This window comes from Penicillium crustosum, assembly GCF_028827405.1.
Source record: "Penicillium crustosum strain IBT 35664 chromosome Unknown utg000001l_segment0_segment0, whole genome shotgun sequence".
NCBI lineage: Eukaryota > Fungi > Ascomycota > Eurotiomycetes > Eurotiales > Aspergillaceae > Penicillium > Penicillium crustosum.
Genome location: NW_026623122.1, coordinates 7,664,733 through 7,682,269, shown reverse-complemented (window position 1 = coordinate 7,682,269; position 17,537 = coordinate 7,664,733). Strand labels below are relative to the sequence as shown.

The 17,537-nt window shown below is 45.7% G+C and overlaps 5 protein-coding genes across 5 annotated transcripts; 4 read left to right on the top strand and 1 right to left on the bottom strand.

The window, feature by feature from the left end:
* Positions 1–443: 443 nt before the first annotated feature.
* N7487_002888 (uncharacterized protein) lies at positions 444–779 on the top strand (the record flags this gene model as incomplete). The annotated part of the gene is made up of 1 exon (XM_056870635.1): positions 444–779. The coding sequence occupies one exon, from the start codon at positions 444–446 to the stop codon at positions 777–779; it is 336 nt and encodes a 111-aa protein (XP_056735419.1).
* A 179-nt stretch (positions 780–958) lies between these two features.
* On the top strand, positions 959–2,164 carry N7487_002887 (uncharacterized protein; the record flags this gene model as incomplete). Its single annotated transcript, XM_056870634.1, has 1 exon — positions 959–2,164. The coding sequence occupies one exon, from the start codon at positions 959–961 to the stop codon at positions 2,162–2,164; it is 1,206 nt and encodes a 401-aa protein (XP_056735418.1).
* A 709-nt stretch (positions 2,165–2,873) lies between these two features.
* N7487_002886 (uncharacterized protein) lies at positions 2,874–4,783 on the top strand (the record flags this gene model as incomplete). The annotated part of the gene is made up of 3 exons (XM_056870633.1): positions 2,874–2,999; positions 4,452–4,523; positions 4,703–4,783. The coding sequence occupies 3 exons, from the start codon at positions 2,874–2,876 to the stop codon at positions 4,781–4,783; spliced, it is 279 nt and encodes a 92-aa protein (XP_056735417.1).
* Positions 4,784–5,564: 781 nt separating this feature from the next.
* N7487_002885 (putative nuclear localization protein) lies at positions 5,565–8,151 on the bottom strand (the record flags this gene model as incomplete). The annotated part of the gene is made up of 3 exons (XM_056870632.1): positions 7,918–8,151; positions 7,614–7,727; positions 5,565–7,477 (listed from the first exon to the last, which is right to left on the bottom strand). Exons 1-3 carry the CDS (start codon positions 8,009–8,011, stop codon positions 5,565–5,567), a joined length of 2,121 nt encoding a protein of 706 aa, XP_056735416.1. The 5' UTR covers positions 8,012–8,151.
* Positions 8,152–15,581: 7,430 nt separating this feature from the next.
* Positions 15,582–16,142, top strand: N7487_002884 (uncharacterized protein; the record flags this gene model as incomplete). Its single annotated transcript, XM_056870631.1, has 1 exon — positions 15,582–16,142. One exon carries the CDS (start codon positions 15,582–15,584, stop codon positions 16,140–16,142), a length of 561 nt encoding a protein of 186 aa, XP_056735415.1.
* Between the last annotated feature and the right edge of the window lie 1,395 nt (positions 16,143–17,537).

The following is a 17,537-nucleotide window of genomic DNA, read 5'->3' as shown; positions in this document are numbered from 1 at the left end:
ACTTTTTCTGTTCTTTAACATGATTGGTCAATTATTTTCTATAATTCGTCATGATTGGTCAATCGTGTATTATACAGTGTACCTGTTTGCTCAGGTACCCAGGTCCTTAGAGGGTTGCGCGCGTGCTATGGTCTAATTAGTTGCTACATGTACTTCTTCCTTCCTCACCGACTTCCTGCTCCTCCTTTTTCTCCTTATACACCTTGTTTCCTTCGGATAGTTTCATTTTCCGAGCCGAACAGGATGGGGGCATCTATCATAAGGGTGTATCAGCACCCTGCTTGCCTCAGGCCTAGTGCCCAGTCCATCATAACAAACTCTTGTTCATCAAAACAAACCACTACTACTTGTTTACTCCTCAGAAAGTACCTTCGTGGGCCCTCTTCTTAACCCACTAATTCGTATCGCGTTATTGCTGGTTCTTTTCGGGTTCAGCTACAGAAATGGATCCATCGCAGGCGCAAAGCCCGCCCTCATCGCGGCTCTCTGCGATGGCCTTGAACGGCTCGCCATCGGCGCAGCTGGCTGCAATGGCCTTTAATGCCTCACCTTCGGGACGGCTGGCTGAGATGGCCCTGAACAGCCCACCCGTTCAGCAGGCTCCACGTGATGCACCTACTGATCCCACTGGTGCCCCTGGTAGAGCTTCCCCCACTTACACCTCTTTGTTTGGTGGCACTTCCCCTCGTAGGACTCCTCACTTGACTGAAAGTCCTTCCCCCACTTCGAGCCTTCCCAACACGCCTTCCCCCTCGACAGGCACCTATCTGGACACTTGAATCGTTCTCCTTCGCGAACTCCTTCTAATAACTTTCAGTCTGATGAGACCTCTCGCAACTTTCGGTACTTGGCACGAGAGCCATCGCTCCCGTATGAAGCTTGGGAAACAGTAAGTACTACACCGGGTCAAATCCGTGGAGCTTAAACCAGGCTAACTTGATATCAGGTCTTCTATGCCATGCTTACTAGCTTAGCACATGAGGAAAATGACTTCATTTATGACGATGTCTTCGAACACCCGGCGACGAAAAAGACCCTTTCGACCTTGAGACTGGTGAACCAAATCTGGAATAGGATTGCGACTCCTCTCCTTTTTAGGCACATCCAGGCAGTCGTCGGGTACTCTGCTGGTCGACCTCTCGATAGCATCCTGAAGATTTCTGAAAGCCCACAAGCCATTTATGTACGCGACGTGAGTTTTGGTTTCGTGGGATCATGGCTGCCCGGACTGGATTATGATCGCTACATCGACGACCTGGCAGCAGGAGCTCTTCCGGTCTTGATCAGTCGTTTCCAAAACATCCAAACACTCAGGTTGCAAACCCCCACTGTGGTGGATACATTCAGTGAAGAAGGACAACTCAAGCCACCAATGCTTGCCAGGCTGACAAGCTCCCTTGTGAACACTTTACGCTTCGTGTCTGTCCCGAGGCTGAAGTGTCTCCATTTGTCTATGCCAACCACCGCAGAATTTGCTCGTTTCTTCGAGTCGAGCGGCTATGCCAGGGACTTCACCAACATTTTCGCTCAGATCGAAGAGCTCCACATCACTATTAATGACAGCACTGGCTCTGACGGCAGAAGAGACCCGAAATGGCCCCGCTCGGTGATCAAGACCAAGTATCCACTCGATCGATTTGCTCCATATCTCGTCCAGCTCATCTCCTATGCAACACGGATCAAGGTCTTCAGCCTGTATTCCCGTGCCTGGTTTGATATGTCTGATCTGGAAGCAGAGAGCTTCACAAGACTGAAAATTTTCCGGCTTGAAGGTGTGAGGATCAACCATGAAACCCTCAAGAAGATTTTCATACAAGCTCACGATGAGCTACGTCGCGTTGAATTGATCGAGGTTCGGCTCATGACGGGGTCCTGGGAGAATGTGTTTGATGGTCATCTAGCACTTCCTCCTTGGAATCTCATATGGCTTCGTGTTGAAGGATGTGGGTACTCGATGACTGGCGCCAGTGCCCAGCACAACGGTCATTCATTCTCACATTACCCAGCAGCACTCTGGACCGTTCATAGCCCGGACTGGTTAGCTCTTACAAACTGGAGATCATTGGTGAATACAAACCGTTGCCGTAAAGGATTACCTAGATGTTCGTATTGCCTTTTCCCGCCATTTCACCAATCCACGGCCCCTGATTCGAGGGATACATAGTGAGCAAGATTTGCAGAACAAAGAGGTCACGGGGGGCGATTTCATGATTTGTGACTGCTGTTCTTATTTCTGGGCTTGCTGCTGTGAACAAATTTCCCAGATAATTGAGGCTTTCCCTTAAGGTTTTTTCTTGAGGTATCTACCTACCTGATAACTGACTACGGAGTACCTTACTCCCCATTCACCTGGTCGTCTAGATCTCCAGGAATGTATGTATGAATTTTCTCTTGACGCTACGTCTGGTCGTCATGATCTCCAGTCGTGCCACATGTATTTTCTTTTTCTTTTTTTTTCTTATATTCTCTTTCTCTTTTTTTTTTTTAAACGGATGATTCCTTTCCTAGATTGGTTGGTTGGTAAGTTTGCGGTGTAATATAGTGGAGGTTCGAGCGTAGGGCTATTTAAAATTGTAAGTAATAAAACCTATTTACTTACTATATCATTTAATAAATAATTAGTTAACTACCTATATAGGCACCCAAATGGTTGGTTATTTAAACCCATGCATACATACCTACATAGCGGGTTATGTTGGGCTTAAACCAAGGTAGAGAAGAGAGCATGGCTCTGCAAATTTTAAAAAATTCGTGGAGCAGATTTCACCCCATTTTAATCCCTGGGAAATTTAGAATCTAATGGTTTCAAGCTATTTCTTACTCTGTTCGTTTTTGTCCTTCCGTCGATATCTACAATCCATCATCAATCACATATGAGGTCCCTTGCTCTATATGTTATAAATGTTGCTCGCTTTACATCAAACAAGTCTCCGTGGCGCAATTGGTTAGCGCGTCCGACTGTTAATCGGGAGGTTGGAAGTTCAAGCCTTCCCGGGGACGTTTGTTTTTGTTTTTTTGTAGATTTTACAAAATCGGTGGCAGGAGTACTTTTTTATCTTTTGTCATGCAGAATTTTTTGTTTAAAGAAAAAAATTGGTTCATAAAATAGTAGGGGAGGTTCATTTAAACTCAATCATCGAACTTTATTTGTTGTACTACCAGATGTATCCATGGATGTGCATAACCTTTCTTTATTGGGTATGTATGGGAGGTTTTATTTTAGTCGGGATTGGAGTGAGAGGTTGTTTATGGGTTTGTTATGTTTAAGAAGTAAGTAAGAAGAAACACATGTACTTCTTGATGCTGACAAGGTCTTGACTGCGAAATATCGAAGATAAAGAGAAATCGATTGACTGCCAGGTAATCCATGGCTATGGTATTGTGGTGCCAGGTAATCTTGGTTCGTGTACTGGCTACGCCAGCTCTGCATTACTTTGTTCGGTTTCTGATATGGTTAGATATTGGTGGGCTCTGGTTATTCGGAGTCTCCGGCAACTGGCGATAGCGAGGCTTGATTGATGTTGACTGTGAATATGAGAACAGGCACTTCGCGGTCTATGGTTTTTCTGTTTCGGTTCTAGTGTATTCCTCGGGGCATGTATGTATAAATATTAGTCACTTGCAGGGGGGAGAAGGGTGCCCATAATCCCGGTTCGAACCGTCCTGATTTCGATGTGTGTTGTGTTGGGTTGTCTGGTTTACGCCATGGTGACGATAGGCAACCCGGCTCACTGGAAATCTAGTTTAGGGCCCTTAGTTTGCTGCATGTAAAGGGACCTCTGGGGTATGAGAGCAGATTTGATGGCACGAGAGCAGATGGCGCTGGATTTGAGATTCATGGGATGCAGGTTAGTTACTCTTGCTCTCTTGGAGCGAAAACTCCACGGGGGGTCCTCCTGTGGCTGAACATGATCCCTTCTGGCTGGTCAACTTTCATTTTTGCCTATATATCCTAAATTGTCTTGGTGCTGACATACTGACATATGGTATATGTATGACTCCGACAAGTGTAAGCTATATCCGGTGGCTGTTTGGTTGGCTGTAGGGTTCGGGGCTATAGATGGCCCTTTCCTGTAGTAGTGTGGGGAACTATTGTGTCCCTGTCGATGGTGTCCCTTATCTTTTTAGGCCATGTTCATGTGGCATTCGATATCTATGGTAAACAAATTCGAAATATTGCTAGACAAGGTAGCACAGTCATATATATATCTTTGTAGGGATGAGTCCCAAAATAAATATTTCCCTTTATTTCGCCGTTTCCGCTTGGAAATGAATATTTATTTATATTCGATAGGGGTTTTAAAAGTATTTCATCATTGTTAGACAAAGGAACATGAAATTCGTACATGATAATATGCTATACTATAATATTAGAATTGTTTGCTATATAGGACAGATCAGTAGGCTTTTGCTTATAGATCCAAAACATTATCGTTCTTTCATCAAACAAGTCTCCGTGGCGCAATTGGTTAGCGCGTCCGACTGTTAATCGGGAGGTTGGAAGTTCAAGCCTTCCCGGGGACGTTTCTTTTTGTTTTTATTTTTTTTTTTGCTCCGTTCCGAGATTCCCTTCTGTTTTTATATAATGATGGACAGACGGGCCGTGGACGATTTCAGTGTTTGCACCCTATATGTATCAATGAACTGGAATCCCAAAAAAGGCAATAAAATGAGAAAAAAAAACCACACCCGTGAGATATAGCAAACAATTGTCCATGTTATGTTTGATGGAACACTCCATCAAACCGTCTACATAGGTCATAAATACAAAGAATGCTCATGATAAACTTGAAACTAGCGAAAGTAGGTATGTATATATGAGAAAACACCCCCAGATAGGGTGGAAATCCCATGCCGACTGAAACCGGCAGAAGAAATAAAGCATAGAGAGCAGTGGAGACCAAGTACATCGAGAAGAGAAGCAAACCGTCACTCAACAGGTATACACGAGTGAGATAACAAGAATGAAGCCCCAAAATAATTGATACGCAGGCACGTAAAACGGGACTTGAAAACAACGATAGAAGTCAAATATACAGTGCTAAGCAGATGCAAGCAAACAAGGGTCATATATTTCTTTGAAAAGCCAAAAGACGATGAGACATCTCGGGCAATGTGCAAGAAAAACTAGACTGTCCACAATTCACCCTCTATCGACCTTGTATAAGAAACAGAAGAGAAACATACATACTCATAATCCTGTAACACTCTGTCCAAAAGGGTAGAATAAACGCCGAGCACAAAGACCCAACGCCAGTAAAGACACACTAAGAAAACAAGAAGGAAAGGAGAATAAGTAAACAAAGAAATAGGTACGTCGACTAAGTACAACTCAACAAAGGGTATAGGAAGATTGATTGGCCCAGATTAACATTAACCGAACATCCCTCACCATGTGATGCAGTGAAGAATGCAGTGGAACACTGGAACAACGGCAAAGGAGAATATTTCAGGTATGAATGAAAGCACGTGGCGAGAGTGAAGAAAAATAGTCATGCGTCAGATGATAATGTAAAAGCCGGTAAAAAGAAAACGCCAATCTAGATAACGCCGGCCACCGCGAGCTAGTATGACCACCCACCTCCCAAGGGGCTGCCAGACTGGCCGGGTTGAGGTTGTCCGGGTTGCATGGGGCCACCAGGTCCGGTAGGCCATCCAGGCATACCATTGCCTGCCATGTTCATTGCAAGTCCCGCCTGTTGAGGGTTTCCGCCCATGAAGGGCTGGCCGCCATGAGCCTGATTGGGTGGGTACATGGGTCGTGCCATGCCCGGATAGCCGGCCGGGTTGGCTCCCGGATATCCCATGCCCTGCATACCCTGAGCCTGTGCCGCTTGGGGGTGTTGCATCTGGGAATATTGCTGGGGCATCTGAGGTATTGACTGTCGCTGCTGGTTGCGAGGAGACTGGTGGTGATGCTGCTGCTGCTGCTGCTGCTGCTGAGGATGATGCCCGAGGGGAGATGGGCTTTGTTGCGGAGCTGCAGACATCTGTTGACCATACTGAGACATTCCAACGCCCTGGTGGCCTGACGACGGTAACGGGGACGGTTGTGGCTGCGGTGGTGGTTGTCCCCATACCTGCTGTTGCTGCGGTGTATATCCGTATGGAGGAGCCTGGCTCATACCGCCACCCATGGATGGGTTGGACCGCTGTTGCATAAGAGCGGGCTGCATGTTTGGTGGGATTCTCATGGGAGACTGTCCAACGGATTGTGGATGAGCCTGTTGGGGGTAACCCGGTTGTCCACCCATCATTGGATTAGGTTGCATGGGAACCTGCTGAGGGACCATATGCTGCGTATGAGCGGGATTTGGGATCCCCGCTGAGGGAATCTGCGATACCTGAACAGGCTGTGACACAGACAAACCCGATTCAAGAGCAGTATTAGACTGAGTCTCTGAGGCTGGAGCCTCGCGGGGCTTGGAGTAAAATTCATCCAAGCCCTTTTGGCGGAAACTGCGCTGAATGCTCAACATTTTGTTGAAATCAGATGTGTGTTGGGCTTGGTTGATGAGGTCGGCTGCTGAGCTAGTTTGAGTGCGGTCGTGGTAAGGTTGTCCGGTCAATTCCTGGCGTGCACGAGACATGACAGTGTAATCCCGCAGCCGCGGGTCATCCGTCGTCGACATATGGATCATGGGAAGTGGAGCTAGGGGGATGGAAGATTCAGAAGCATCCAGCGAGAGCCCGTGAGGCAATGGCTCGATGGCATTACTGTAGACAACATCGTTGTGAGGTAGTGCCGGCAACAGGTTTGTAGCTGGCTCTGAGACAGAACCATCCCGAGCCTTAGCCGCCCCAGGGCGTTTCTCACCCGCGAGGTCATCCTCCGTAAAGCCCTGCTTCCTAGCCTTGGTCTCCCAGTAATCATCTCGAACCCGTCGGCCATTCACAATCACCCGGCTCCCGAACTGTCGGAACATGGATCTGGCGGAGACGATAGCAATTTGTCGGGACCGATAGGAATATGGCAGAATATCTTGCTGGATAAGATCGTCTTTCTCGATTTGCGAAGCAATGATTTTATGCAAGGATCGGTTCTTGTTGAACAAAAGATATGAATCACGATAATTCAATACCCTCGCACACTCAGTCGCAAGCATGAATAGCTTGCTGCCTCGGAGGGGGACGCGGAATGTCCGGCATTTATACTCACGGCCACCTTGCGGATATCCCATAGGATCTGCCTTGGTCTCTCCTGCTTCATCAAACTCTTTCGGGATGTACTCATCGCCTTCTTCGTTCAGCTGGTCTGATGTGTGATCTCTCACAGTAGGGAGCGCTTTGACCAGGGTTTTTGTTGGTGTGCCCTTGCTGTCCGGTGATGCAAGAGATGGTGACCCGGCGGTGGCTTGCGATAGTGGACGTGCTTGCATCTGAGGAGTTTGAATAGATGTGTTTGCGATGGCATGTTCACTAGAACTTGGCCGAGGTGTCTTTGGGGGGCGGCCGCGCTTGCGGCGACTTTGTTCTTCTAGAAAACAAACAAGGCAATGTTAGCACCCATCCTGTGAAGTGTAGAAGCTGTGACTAGGCAAGATGCAAGCGCTGCTGGGAATATAGCACGGTTCTGGATAGAACCTATTGACAATGCCGTCCCACGCACGTACCATCATCCTGATCCCTTTCGACATGTCCATTTCCCATGTGGTCTGGAGTGCGACTACGCTTGACACCACGGGGACTTGCTATTGCAGGGGAATGTGCTGGCAGGGCAACAGAGACTAGGAGGGGTATCAGTTTGAAAGCACCGATGGGGAAGGAATGCACAAATAGAGGATAGAATGAGTAGGAAGATGTAATTCATTCCACGAAGTAAGAAAACAAGTCGCGCGTGAGAATTTGTGATTGAGGACGAAATAGGAAATGAAAAGCGCGAGGCCAAGGTAGCAAGAAATGCGATAAGATACATACCGGAGTTGCTCAAGTTTGCGGGATCGATGGTCCCCGAGCCATTAATGATGTCCATATCGTTCATTGTAGATAAGGAGTGAGATGTGCCATACATAGCGGCTCGAAGGTCGGACGGTTAGAGCACCCGTCGCAAGATGGCGCGTCAAGTCAACGCGCAAGGTATCCGGGCAGAGATCAAATAAAAAGCAGCGCAATAGAGCAGGAGATGCTCAGGCAGGACTTTCGGACCTCTAATGTAGATCGAATTAGGTCAAGTCAGGAGCTTGGAGCCTTTTAGGTAGGATCTCGGATGAACTTGGGTTTGAGAGGGGAAGGGACTCGAGGCGGTGAGATTGCTGCCTGATTGCTCAGGTGTTCTGCAACCAACTGAAAGAGACGGAGAGGGTATCAACTTGTTAATAACTGGGAATGGTAATCTTGCAAAAATCAAGATTTTGATCTCTTTCTATTATGTCTCTATCGGGGAAAAGACTTGCAAGGGGCAATGAGAAAAAAAAAAAGAAAAAGAAAAAGAAAATCAAATCAAAAAGAAGAAACAGTCGTCTCGTGATTGGTCACGAGTAGAAACAATTAAGACTCACAAGTCTTCTGCTAAGAAAGTGGCGCCGAATCAGACAAAAAAATGATCTAATTCCCGCAGGCTGAAGATGCTTTGGGCTCTGTAGAGACTAGGCCAAGTCGTTATCCTGAAGAGCCCCCGAAACAAGTAAAAGATACACACGGGATTTGAATACTTGATATTGTTGTGTTGCGGTGTTGGATACTAGTAATTTTGTCCCCACGTAATAGGTAGATTGATCGGATATTGATCGGATATTGGTCAGGGTAAAAGGATCTGATCTGAATGGGACCGGAGGGTATGGGGTTCTTTTTGTGATCTTCTGGGTGTCGCGGGTACGGCGCCAATGTACCAACAGGCTTGATAGGAGACAAATCATATCATGAACGGTAGCACTCAGCTGCAGCATAAGCATAGAAAATGATGCTTTTATTCTCTTTTGACTACCTTTGATATTTCAACGTAATCCAAGAGGGACGATTTTCCGAAGTGGCACAGCGATCGAATCCTCGATATGGGTTGAGAAACACGGAGAAGGACCCTGCGTCTTTCGGGCAACAGCGTCGAGACATATGCAGGAAGAGGTACAATAAAGGAAAAAGAATAAATTAATTAAAAAAATTTAAAAAACAAGGTGCAACCGTAGCACAAGAGAGTACAACGCTCTTTTGGTTTGAAATTCCTAACTAGGTACGGATTACGGAGTACTCAGGGACTGTCTGCATTGGAGCCAATCACAAGGTCAATCACATCTGAAGTATTGGTATTGTCCTTGTATTTAGATATCCCACTTCCAATATTCTTCTTGCTGATCGCTGGAGACCAAGATTTTGAGTATAGGCTATGGAGAGCGAGTGTGTGTATAAAATGACAACTTTGTTCAGTACTTGAATGGCCTTTTCCCTATTCCGATTTCGAGCAAGGTCCATCACAACATAGCACGGAGTCTAGGCACTGTGATAGACCACGGATAGAGCTATGATCACATCTATTCAGTCTGGATCGTGTATTGTGTAACTTGAAGTGTCTTGAACAGCTAACTGGGGGTTAAAATTATACACGAAAAAACTAAGACGTGGAAATGAAGAGTGAATCCCTGACAAAGCCCCCCAGATAATGAACTCCAAAGAGGAGACACGGTATTATTGATGATACCAGGATATATGTGTTTCTCACCGATGTCGACTAGTGTAGTATGCAGGAAGTTAAGGTCCAATCCGAAGCAAAGCAACCAATATGTGCGGTCGGATTATATCGGGTCAAGCACGAACTGGAAGCTATAAGAAATATTAAAAGAATAAATAATAAATGGAAAATAAGCCACATGATACTCAAATGGTTCTGGTTACCTAAACTCAAGAGGCAGTTGTTTTATGCCGATATTTAAACAACTCGGACGATAATCTCCCGGAGGAGGCAATAATGAGGGGCCATTAAATAAAAATAAAGAAGTGAGCAAGAGACATGGGCTCAGACCGCATCTTGTCAGCCTAACCGGAGCTAGTGACTATTTAGACTTAGTGCTTCATGAATGAACATGGGACCATGCTCGTTCATTGTGGGAGAGTTGATTTAGCTCAAACCAGGAATGTTCGATTCGAGTGTCACCCAGAGAACATACCTGCTCATAATTTAGGGGACAATGGGATACGCCCGCATTATAACGAGCTAGAAGAAGGGTTGAAGTCCTATAATATGGGACTTACAACGTGGATCCAACGGTTATATTTGCAATATAAATGCAAGCCTCGTGTTCGGGGACCAGTGTTTTCTCAGACAATGAATTATTCAAAGCCCAGTTAAGGCCTTTGATTTGTCCAGCGACGAGCGGATGACCTGCAGAAGACGCTATAGATGGAACGGAGCAGGTCATTTGAGTGGGAACTACCTAAGTAGTCGATCAACGAACGGCCCATGCGCGACTAGAAAAGCAAAGCTACCCCAAAATGCTCCAATCAGCATAATTTCTAAATCATACATGGTGCTCAAGGTACTGTTTATGTTAAAACCATCGCCCAAATCGGAGTTAGTTTTCGCTCATATACTCGGGAACCGCAACGGCTGTACGAGGTAGAGCAAGATGTAGTATCGTCGCACAGTAACGCCCGTCGCGACAGTCGGACTACTCCATGAAGTATATTGCAAATGTACAAGGTTCGAAATGGAAAAAGCCCAGGTAATTATACACGCTGTCCTAGGTCTCACAGCAGCCCGGTCTTGCAGAGCTGCCGTTTTCCACGCTCGGCGCCGGCTTCCCCTTCCCGTCACACAATGCCAGGATCTATGCCAGACTCACAGAGCACAAGGTGACCTTGCAACTCCGAATAGGGAAAGACTGGATCGTGGACGCCTAGTTTAAGCCTTGCATAATCCATCTGTGTCCTTTAGCTAACGGACCAAGTCGAGCTATGTCCCGGATGCAACATGCTTTCTTAATTACCACCTCAAACAAAGGATTGGTATTAACTTTGTGAACAGTCGACTCGCACCGAGTGGCGTTTTTGTTATTTGTTACGCAGATCTATTGGGTTATGTGCTTGCTCTTCGCCTACTGGGTATCGACAAATACGTACATCTGATAATATGTTCACATCAATCTCATCAAGCAGAAATGTATGGTAAGTAATGTGCATTCAAAGACAACCGACGACAACCGCTATACCGCCACCTCCTGGTCACCTCCAAGCTCTATCATTGGTGATGTCTACAGCAACACCGCCCCCCACTTTCACCCCTACATTCCTGGAGACATACAGATATTGAACACATCCGGGGCCAGTTAGTTGACACAGGTATAAGCCAAAGAGAACATCATTCGTCAGCACAACAAGGTGTTAAAAACATTGAGTGGATATACCCAATAGCGTCTTTAACCAATTTTGCTTTTTGACTCCATTTCTGGGAAGAGTTTAGAATATTTCCCTCTTGACGCAACACTTTAATAATTTATGCAGGAGACTTTTCTATGTATAGCATTTGATTAGAACATAGTTTGCCTCTACTATTGACAACGAGGGGCAGATATAGCTCTGACTAAGAATTAGGACATAGAAGATACCCAGAGAGTGACTATCACCACGCCCTTTGAAGCTAAGTGTTTGGGGTTCGGGAGGTAGCTTGCTGTTTCCAATAAGCCAGGGGCGCACGTATATTGTGTCTCTTTCTATCCTATGGTGCTTCTGATAGTGGTGGCGGTGGTAATTCTAGGAACTACTAGCTATGACTTGCGTAGAAAAGACAGACAGAAGCACGTGTAAGCTGCATATATACTCATATGTCATAAGCAAGGCGCGAACTGGGAATTACTATTTCCAATGTAATATAATGAATATGCTTAAGGTTGCCTTGAGAGTTGCGTGTCGGGGGCCACGCGTTGTACAGATCCACATCCGAAGTAGTGATATCCTAGCTTTAGATCCATCTCAGCCCACAACCCTTTTTAGAAAAACCGGGAACATTGTGCTTGGTTATGTATATAGACTAGTCTGACTCGTAACTGTCAATGTGGCTGAAACAGGAAACTATAGTTGTACATAGGGATACACAGCAGTGCTGGATTCATACTGATTACTATGACGCGCAGATCTACAACGTAGTGCGGGCCTGATCCAAAACCCGAAAATCAGGAAAGTTGTTTTAGTGGCATTTGAATGTAACAATGAAGACTGCAGATACTATGTAACTCCGCGAGGCTGCGCTCATTGATTTAGTTGGAGCTATATCCTGACCCACTACTATGTGACGAATATTTACTCCAACGGCACTTATAGTTATATTTGTCGCCCGAGGGCCTGTTTCTGCTGCATTGGGTACGTAATCTAGTAAATACCCTAGTAAGCCCAGGAACTGGCTTAGTTGCAGTTGTATGCCAGATACCCGGAGACGAGACCCTCCTAGGGTGTTGATGAGCAAATTTCCAAGCCTGTGTGCATGCATTAGCCTGAATCATATTTATTAATTGTTTTGGGCTACAACAATAACAACAGCAGTAGCCGGAAGTGCCCGGGGTAGAGAGCTCGTGACCCAGAGATCAAGTAAGATCGGCAGGGTGTGAAATCAGCTAAACCTAGGAAAGGGGTTTTGTGAAGCCCATTGGGCGTCGTGCAGTAGTTTATGCTGAGCATGCAGTGTCCAAGGGAGATGTTACACGATTGGCTTGGTATGAGTTTGTGTGTACATGGTAGATGTTCCTTCTTGGGATCTACCGTATAATATGATTGTCTTTGCAAGATACAATGTACGATGTGTGTTGCGGGTAGGAACGATAAATTGAGAGGTAAAGAAATTAAGATACTCTAGATTTAAAGGATAGACGATTTGATTGTTTAGTTACCCTAGCCATCCCGGAAAAAGACTTGATACTCGAGGTTATCCACGAAACCTGTATAATAACTGGGGAGAGAGACAAATGGAGACCCGCACATCCTGCAAGAGCTAGGTCAATGCCATTGTACATCGTGCATGGAATATCATTCTAGTCAAAGTTATAGACGCTTTCCATGTCAAAGGAAATTTGTCTTGTTAGAAAGGACGGAGGAGCCTTAGGAGAGACTCGGCATAGAGATCCTGGTAGGGCAGCCGGGCCGTATCCGAACCACGGTAGAATCAAAGTCTATCTCGAGATGCTACATCGATGACAATAAAATTGTCAGCCTACAATAAGAGGGTCAGAAATTATACCTGAAACAATGCACAGACCGAAAACGGATATTAGGTTGAGGTCCAGCGGGGTGGCTGTAAATAGAGTGGTGGCCAAGTGCAGATTTCCCGCAGAACGGCTGGTGGCCCAAGCAGAGCCGCCTGAGCTGCTGTCTATCTATATCAACACGGAGCAAGACAACTGGACTGATATTTTGAATGTACGTTGTTGTAGGAAGGGGGCGGAGTTTACATTGTAGTACTAGAATGTTAGAATGTAATAATGTTGTGAACCGAGAGCGAAGGTGCGGGGTCTGGATATCATGCCATAGAGTAGATCATACCGCTGCTAACTCTACCGAGACTCAAGTAGTAAGAAACCAAGGATAACATGTAAAAGGACCAGTAGCATGACAGGACCAGCTTGTTTTAGATAATTAGGAGCAATGGTGTAAGCCCGCAGTAAACTGCGTATCAGATTGTTATGTGGTTTATGTGTACTCCGTATGGAGTATGGAGCATCGACTGATGGTCACTGACGGTGGACAGTCTGCGTCTTCACATGATGATATTTGTTCCGGTTCGAGACCGATATTTCGCTGATTGCAGATCTGTTTTACAGTATGATCTGCAGGCATGAGACCTCTACTCCGTACGGAGTAGCTGCGACCGTAAAGACAAGTCATCATTTAGGGGATGCACCGCCCAAATAATGCCCCAAATAGCTAGCAATCCATTAGTTTACTTTGTAAAGCGGCGCGAACTAGTTCGAGGTGCTGGCGCTAGAAGCATTGTGGGTCCCACCCAACGTGTGCTAGCGGGTACAGAACCTGCTTTCCAAGCATCTCCAAGTGCCCAGCCCTTTAAAGGAGATTCTAGACTTCGATTTTTGGGCTTGGTGGCTGCAATAGCTCTAAACATGTTGGAATTAGTGGGGTCTCCTGCAGCAGATCTGACCATCTTTTTTTTTTTCCTCCCTTCCCTTTTCTGTTTCACTTGCCATCAACGGCGTTGCATCCTTATCTGCGAGTTTATTGTAAAAAATTTTTTTACGCTGTATTATTTATTTCATTATGTGTGGCTTCAGGTTTTACAATAGACCAGAGAGAACCTCTGTATTTTTCTTCTTGGCTTCCTATTTCATCCCAAGCGGGGCCGTAGTGAAATAGGAAGTATCGGCAGGATAATTTTCCACTGCTTTATTTCCGTTGGAAGGATAAACTCGTAGGCGGAGTAAATGCATTCCATCCACTCCATCTTGGGGCGCCACCTTTTTTTTTTTTTTTTTTTTGGTTTATTTGGTTGGTGTCCACGGAAGGAGCTGGTGTAGGTTTACAGCGGGGGTTCTGGAGCACCTCCGTTGCACGGGCGGGTATTGTAACCAGACGATTAGGGACCAGAGCCGTCTTCGGCGGATTCCAAAAGATCGCCAGGAGGGGCATATTCGACACTAGCATGTGGAATGCTTGGACTTGTCGGTGTACAGATCTTCTTTGTCCAGCACATTATTATGCTCACGGGACATGATGGGTGCTTGGGGCCCTTATATTATTATTAATATAATGCGGTGATCTCTTGGGTTGGAAGAACTGAATGTATCGTATCCAGGGTTGGCCAGGACTAGGTCTTGCTGAGTCACCTTAACGATGGGCCCCCGGGGATGGTGCTGTTTTAAGGGAAATCGGCCTTGAAAATCAGGGTTCTATGAGGAGATATGATTTCAGAGTCTATTTTTATTTAGAGGAAAAGACAAATAAAAGTTGAGGGCAAGGATTTTTTTTTTCTCTCCCCCTTTCCATATAAATATGCAAACGTCGAAAGATGAGGGGGTTCGGATTTCCAAGGAAAGTAATCCGTGGGGATCGTGAGTTTCCCCGTGCAACGTTTTGTATTTTCCTTTTCCTTTCTTTTCTTTAGGGCGAATAAGCAAGATAAGCTCCGCAGAAGAGTCTCCACCGAAAAATTTTCGAAGCATCAAATGATCAAAAAAACTGGGGCCATCCACTTTAGAGGGTCCGAATAGCCGCTACGTACACCGGAAATCCCTTTTTTCCCTTCTTTTTCAAAAAGTATTTTGGACTGGGAAAATGATCAAATTAGAAAATGAATTGAGATCAAGAAATAATGGACTAACTTTCTGGGGTAAAAAGAGTTTAAAAGTAATAGACAAGTCATAGAAGAGGGAAAAAGAGAGGAAAAACAGGAAGAAGATGACCCATCAGAGGCCTGGAACCGGTTTCGTGATCTGGTGACACGGCACCCTCGAGAAGGGGGCGCTTGGACCAGGTTCCCCATTATTTCTTTCGGGTATAAGACTCGTTATTCCCACCTTTTCTCTTTACCCTTTTCCTTTTGGACCTCCCCCAATTCAAATCAATTTGCATATCACACACATCTCAATCTATCTGGGTTACAATCTTCTTAAAAAAAACACACCCTCAGTCTATGATCACCATATCAAAACAATATGAACACCGGCACTACACAAAAAGCACCCAAGACCCCAAAACCAACCGCCTCCGTGCCAATTATCCAAAATAAACGCTGGCCCCCTATGGCAAACCGAAATGCCCTTCCTTACAAGCTCACACACCTCTCGAAAGAGAAACTCGCCCGTGAAGCCACCGCACCAGACCCTGACCTTCGCCGCTGCGTGGCTCACTTCCGCCTGCACTGTGGTTCCGTCTCCTGGACTGAGAATGACATGAAGTCTCGCATCAGTTCATTTGATTTCGAAGACACCGATGACGAAGACGACGTGGATGAGATCAACACAGAACTGCCTGTTCTCAGGAATAGGGCTCCGGCCAACGAGACTCCAGTCGAAGTCACCGAACAACTATCAATAAAATCAGAGCCGGTCGCCGTTGTGGCACCACCGGCAACCCCGGCAACCCCGACATCACCAACGTCACCTGAAAATTCCACCGAGCATGGTTTTTTGGAAAAGGGTCGCAATTGTCTTGAGGCGACCTCCAAACACCTATGGACAGGGGGATCCTGCATAGTTTCCCCAATCGCGGGTTGAACTCGCCTTCGCTTTTTAATATCCTCTCTCTCCTACACCCTCAACCGCCGACCTTATTTTTTTTCTCTCTTCATCCTCTGCGACCAACACGATATTACGATTTGATGACCATAATGAACATACCAAAATGAACCAACCCATGTATATAACTTTTACCTTACCTTTTTACAATATGTCACTTTATAATTACCAAAGAACCAATTTTTTTTGCTGGACAATCTACCTTCCTTGATTCTACAATAAGAATTCAAATAATAATATCAGCATAATATGGCCCATTCAAACTTGGGAGCTTTTTTTTCAGTCGGAAATCTTCACTTCCCCAAATTCCCCACATGACTCTATTCTTGGACGCCCAAGCCGGAAGGTCAAGCGAAGTGACTCACCTGCCGCGTACCCCCGGTCACATGATCCATACCCAAGAATGGAAAATGGAATTCTGATCTTCAATCTATATTAATATCAATCCTGGAGAACTAACGCAGGCCCAAAACCCGAGAAATTGGTGTGTGGAACCATGATCCTCATGGAATCCAAACGACACTGGAGAATAACGAATTATGTATGGTGGAAACAGGCTGATTCGCCACTTACCCGCCGATCGGGTTTCATCATCATCATGTCACATTCTCAGTTATAGTACGGAGTACTCCGTACATTGTACGGAAACCTTTCCAGCAATCCGATTTGTTCCACTCTTAACCATAATTGGTAAATGGGAATGCATTGATCGGTGGCTATCAATATGTATGGCTGACATCGCTATGATACCCCGGATCGTGTCCATCAACCTTGAATCAAATTGAGTTATGAGAACATGAAAACAAGAAACGAAAAAGCGGAAAGCCATACAGCACACAGAACACGAAACCCACCAAGTCTCGTACTTACAAAAAGTACTTGGAGGACGTCACTACGGAACTTTAGCCACTGTTCGGCCGAAGGAACATCTGACATTCCGTTCTAGCACTGCTAATGATCCCCCAGTACAAAACGCCCTTTCAAATAGCAGATCTGCCCCGATTGGCTGGTATCTCACCCATTCCCCGTATCAACCTTGGAAGTATCCCCTCGGTAAACTCTCGGCTCGTGGGGAACTGCTCAACCAGGATCGACGTCAACTGCCTGACAGCGCTCGGTAATGTTATGGATGACGCTAGTTTGCTTGATCCCAAACTTCGGCTAGCAGTCTAGCTTAAAGTGTGGCTAAAAGTGAACAAGTTGATGGGTCTAGAAGCGTCGATGCACACAATACCTTTGAGTACATACTTTGTTGTAGATTGATAATAACCGTGAAGGGTGGTTTGGATGTCGTAGTGCTTGCGTATTATCTAGTCATTTATATTTTGGCCTTGGCCTGGCCCATTCCTTTACTTCATCCTCTTTATACCATAA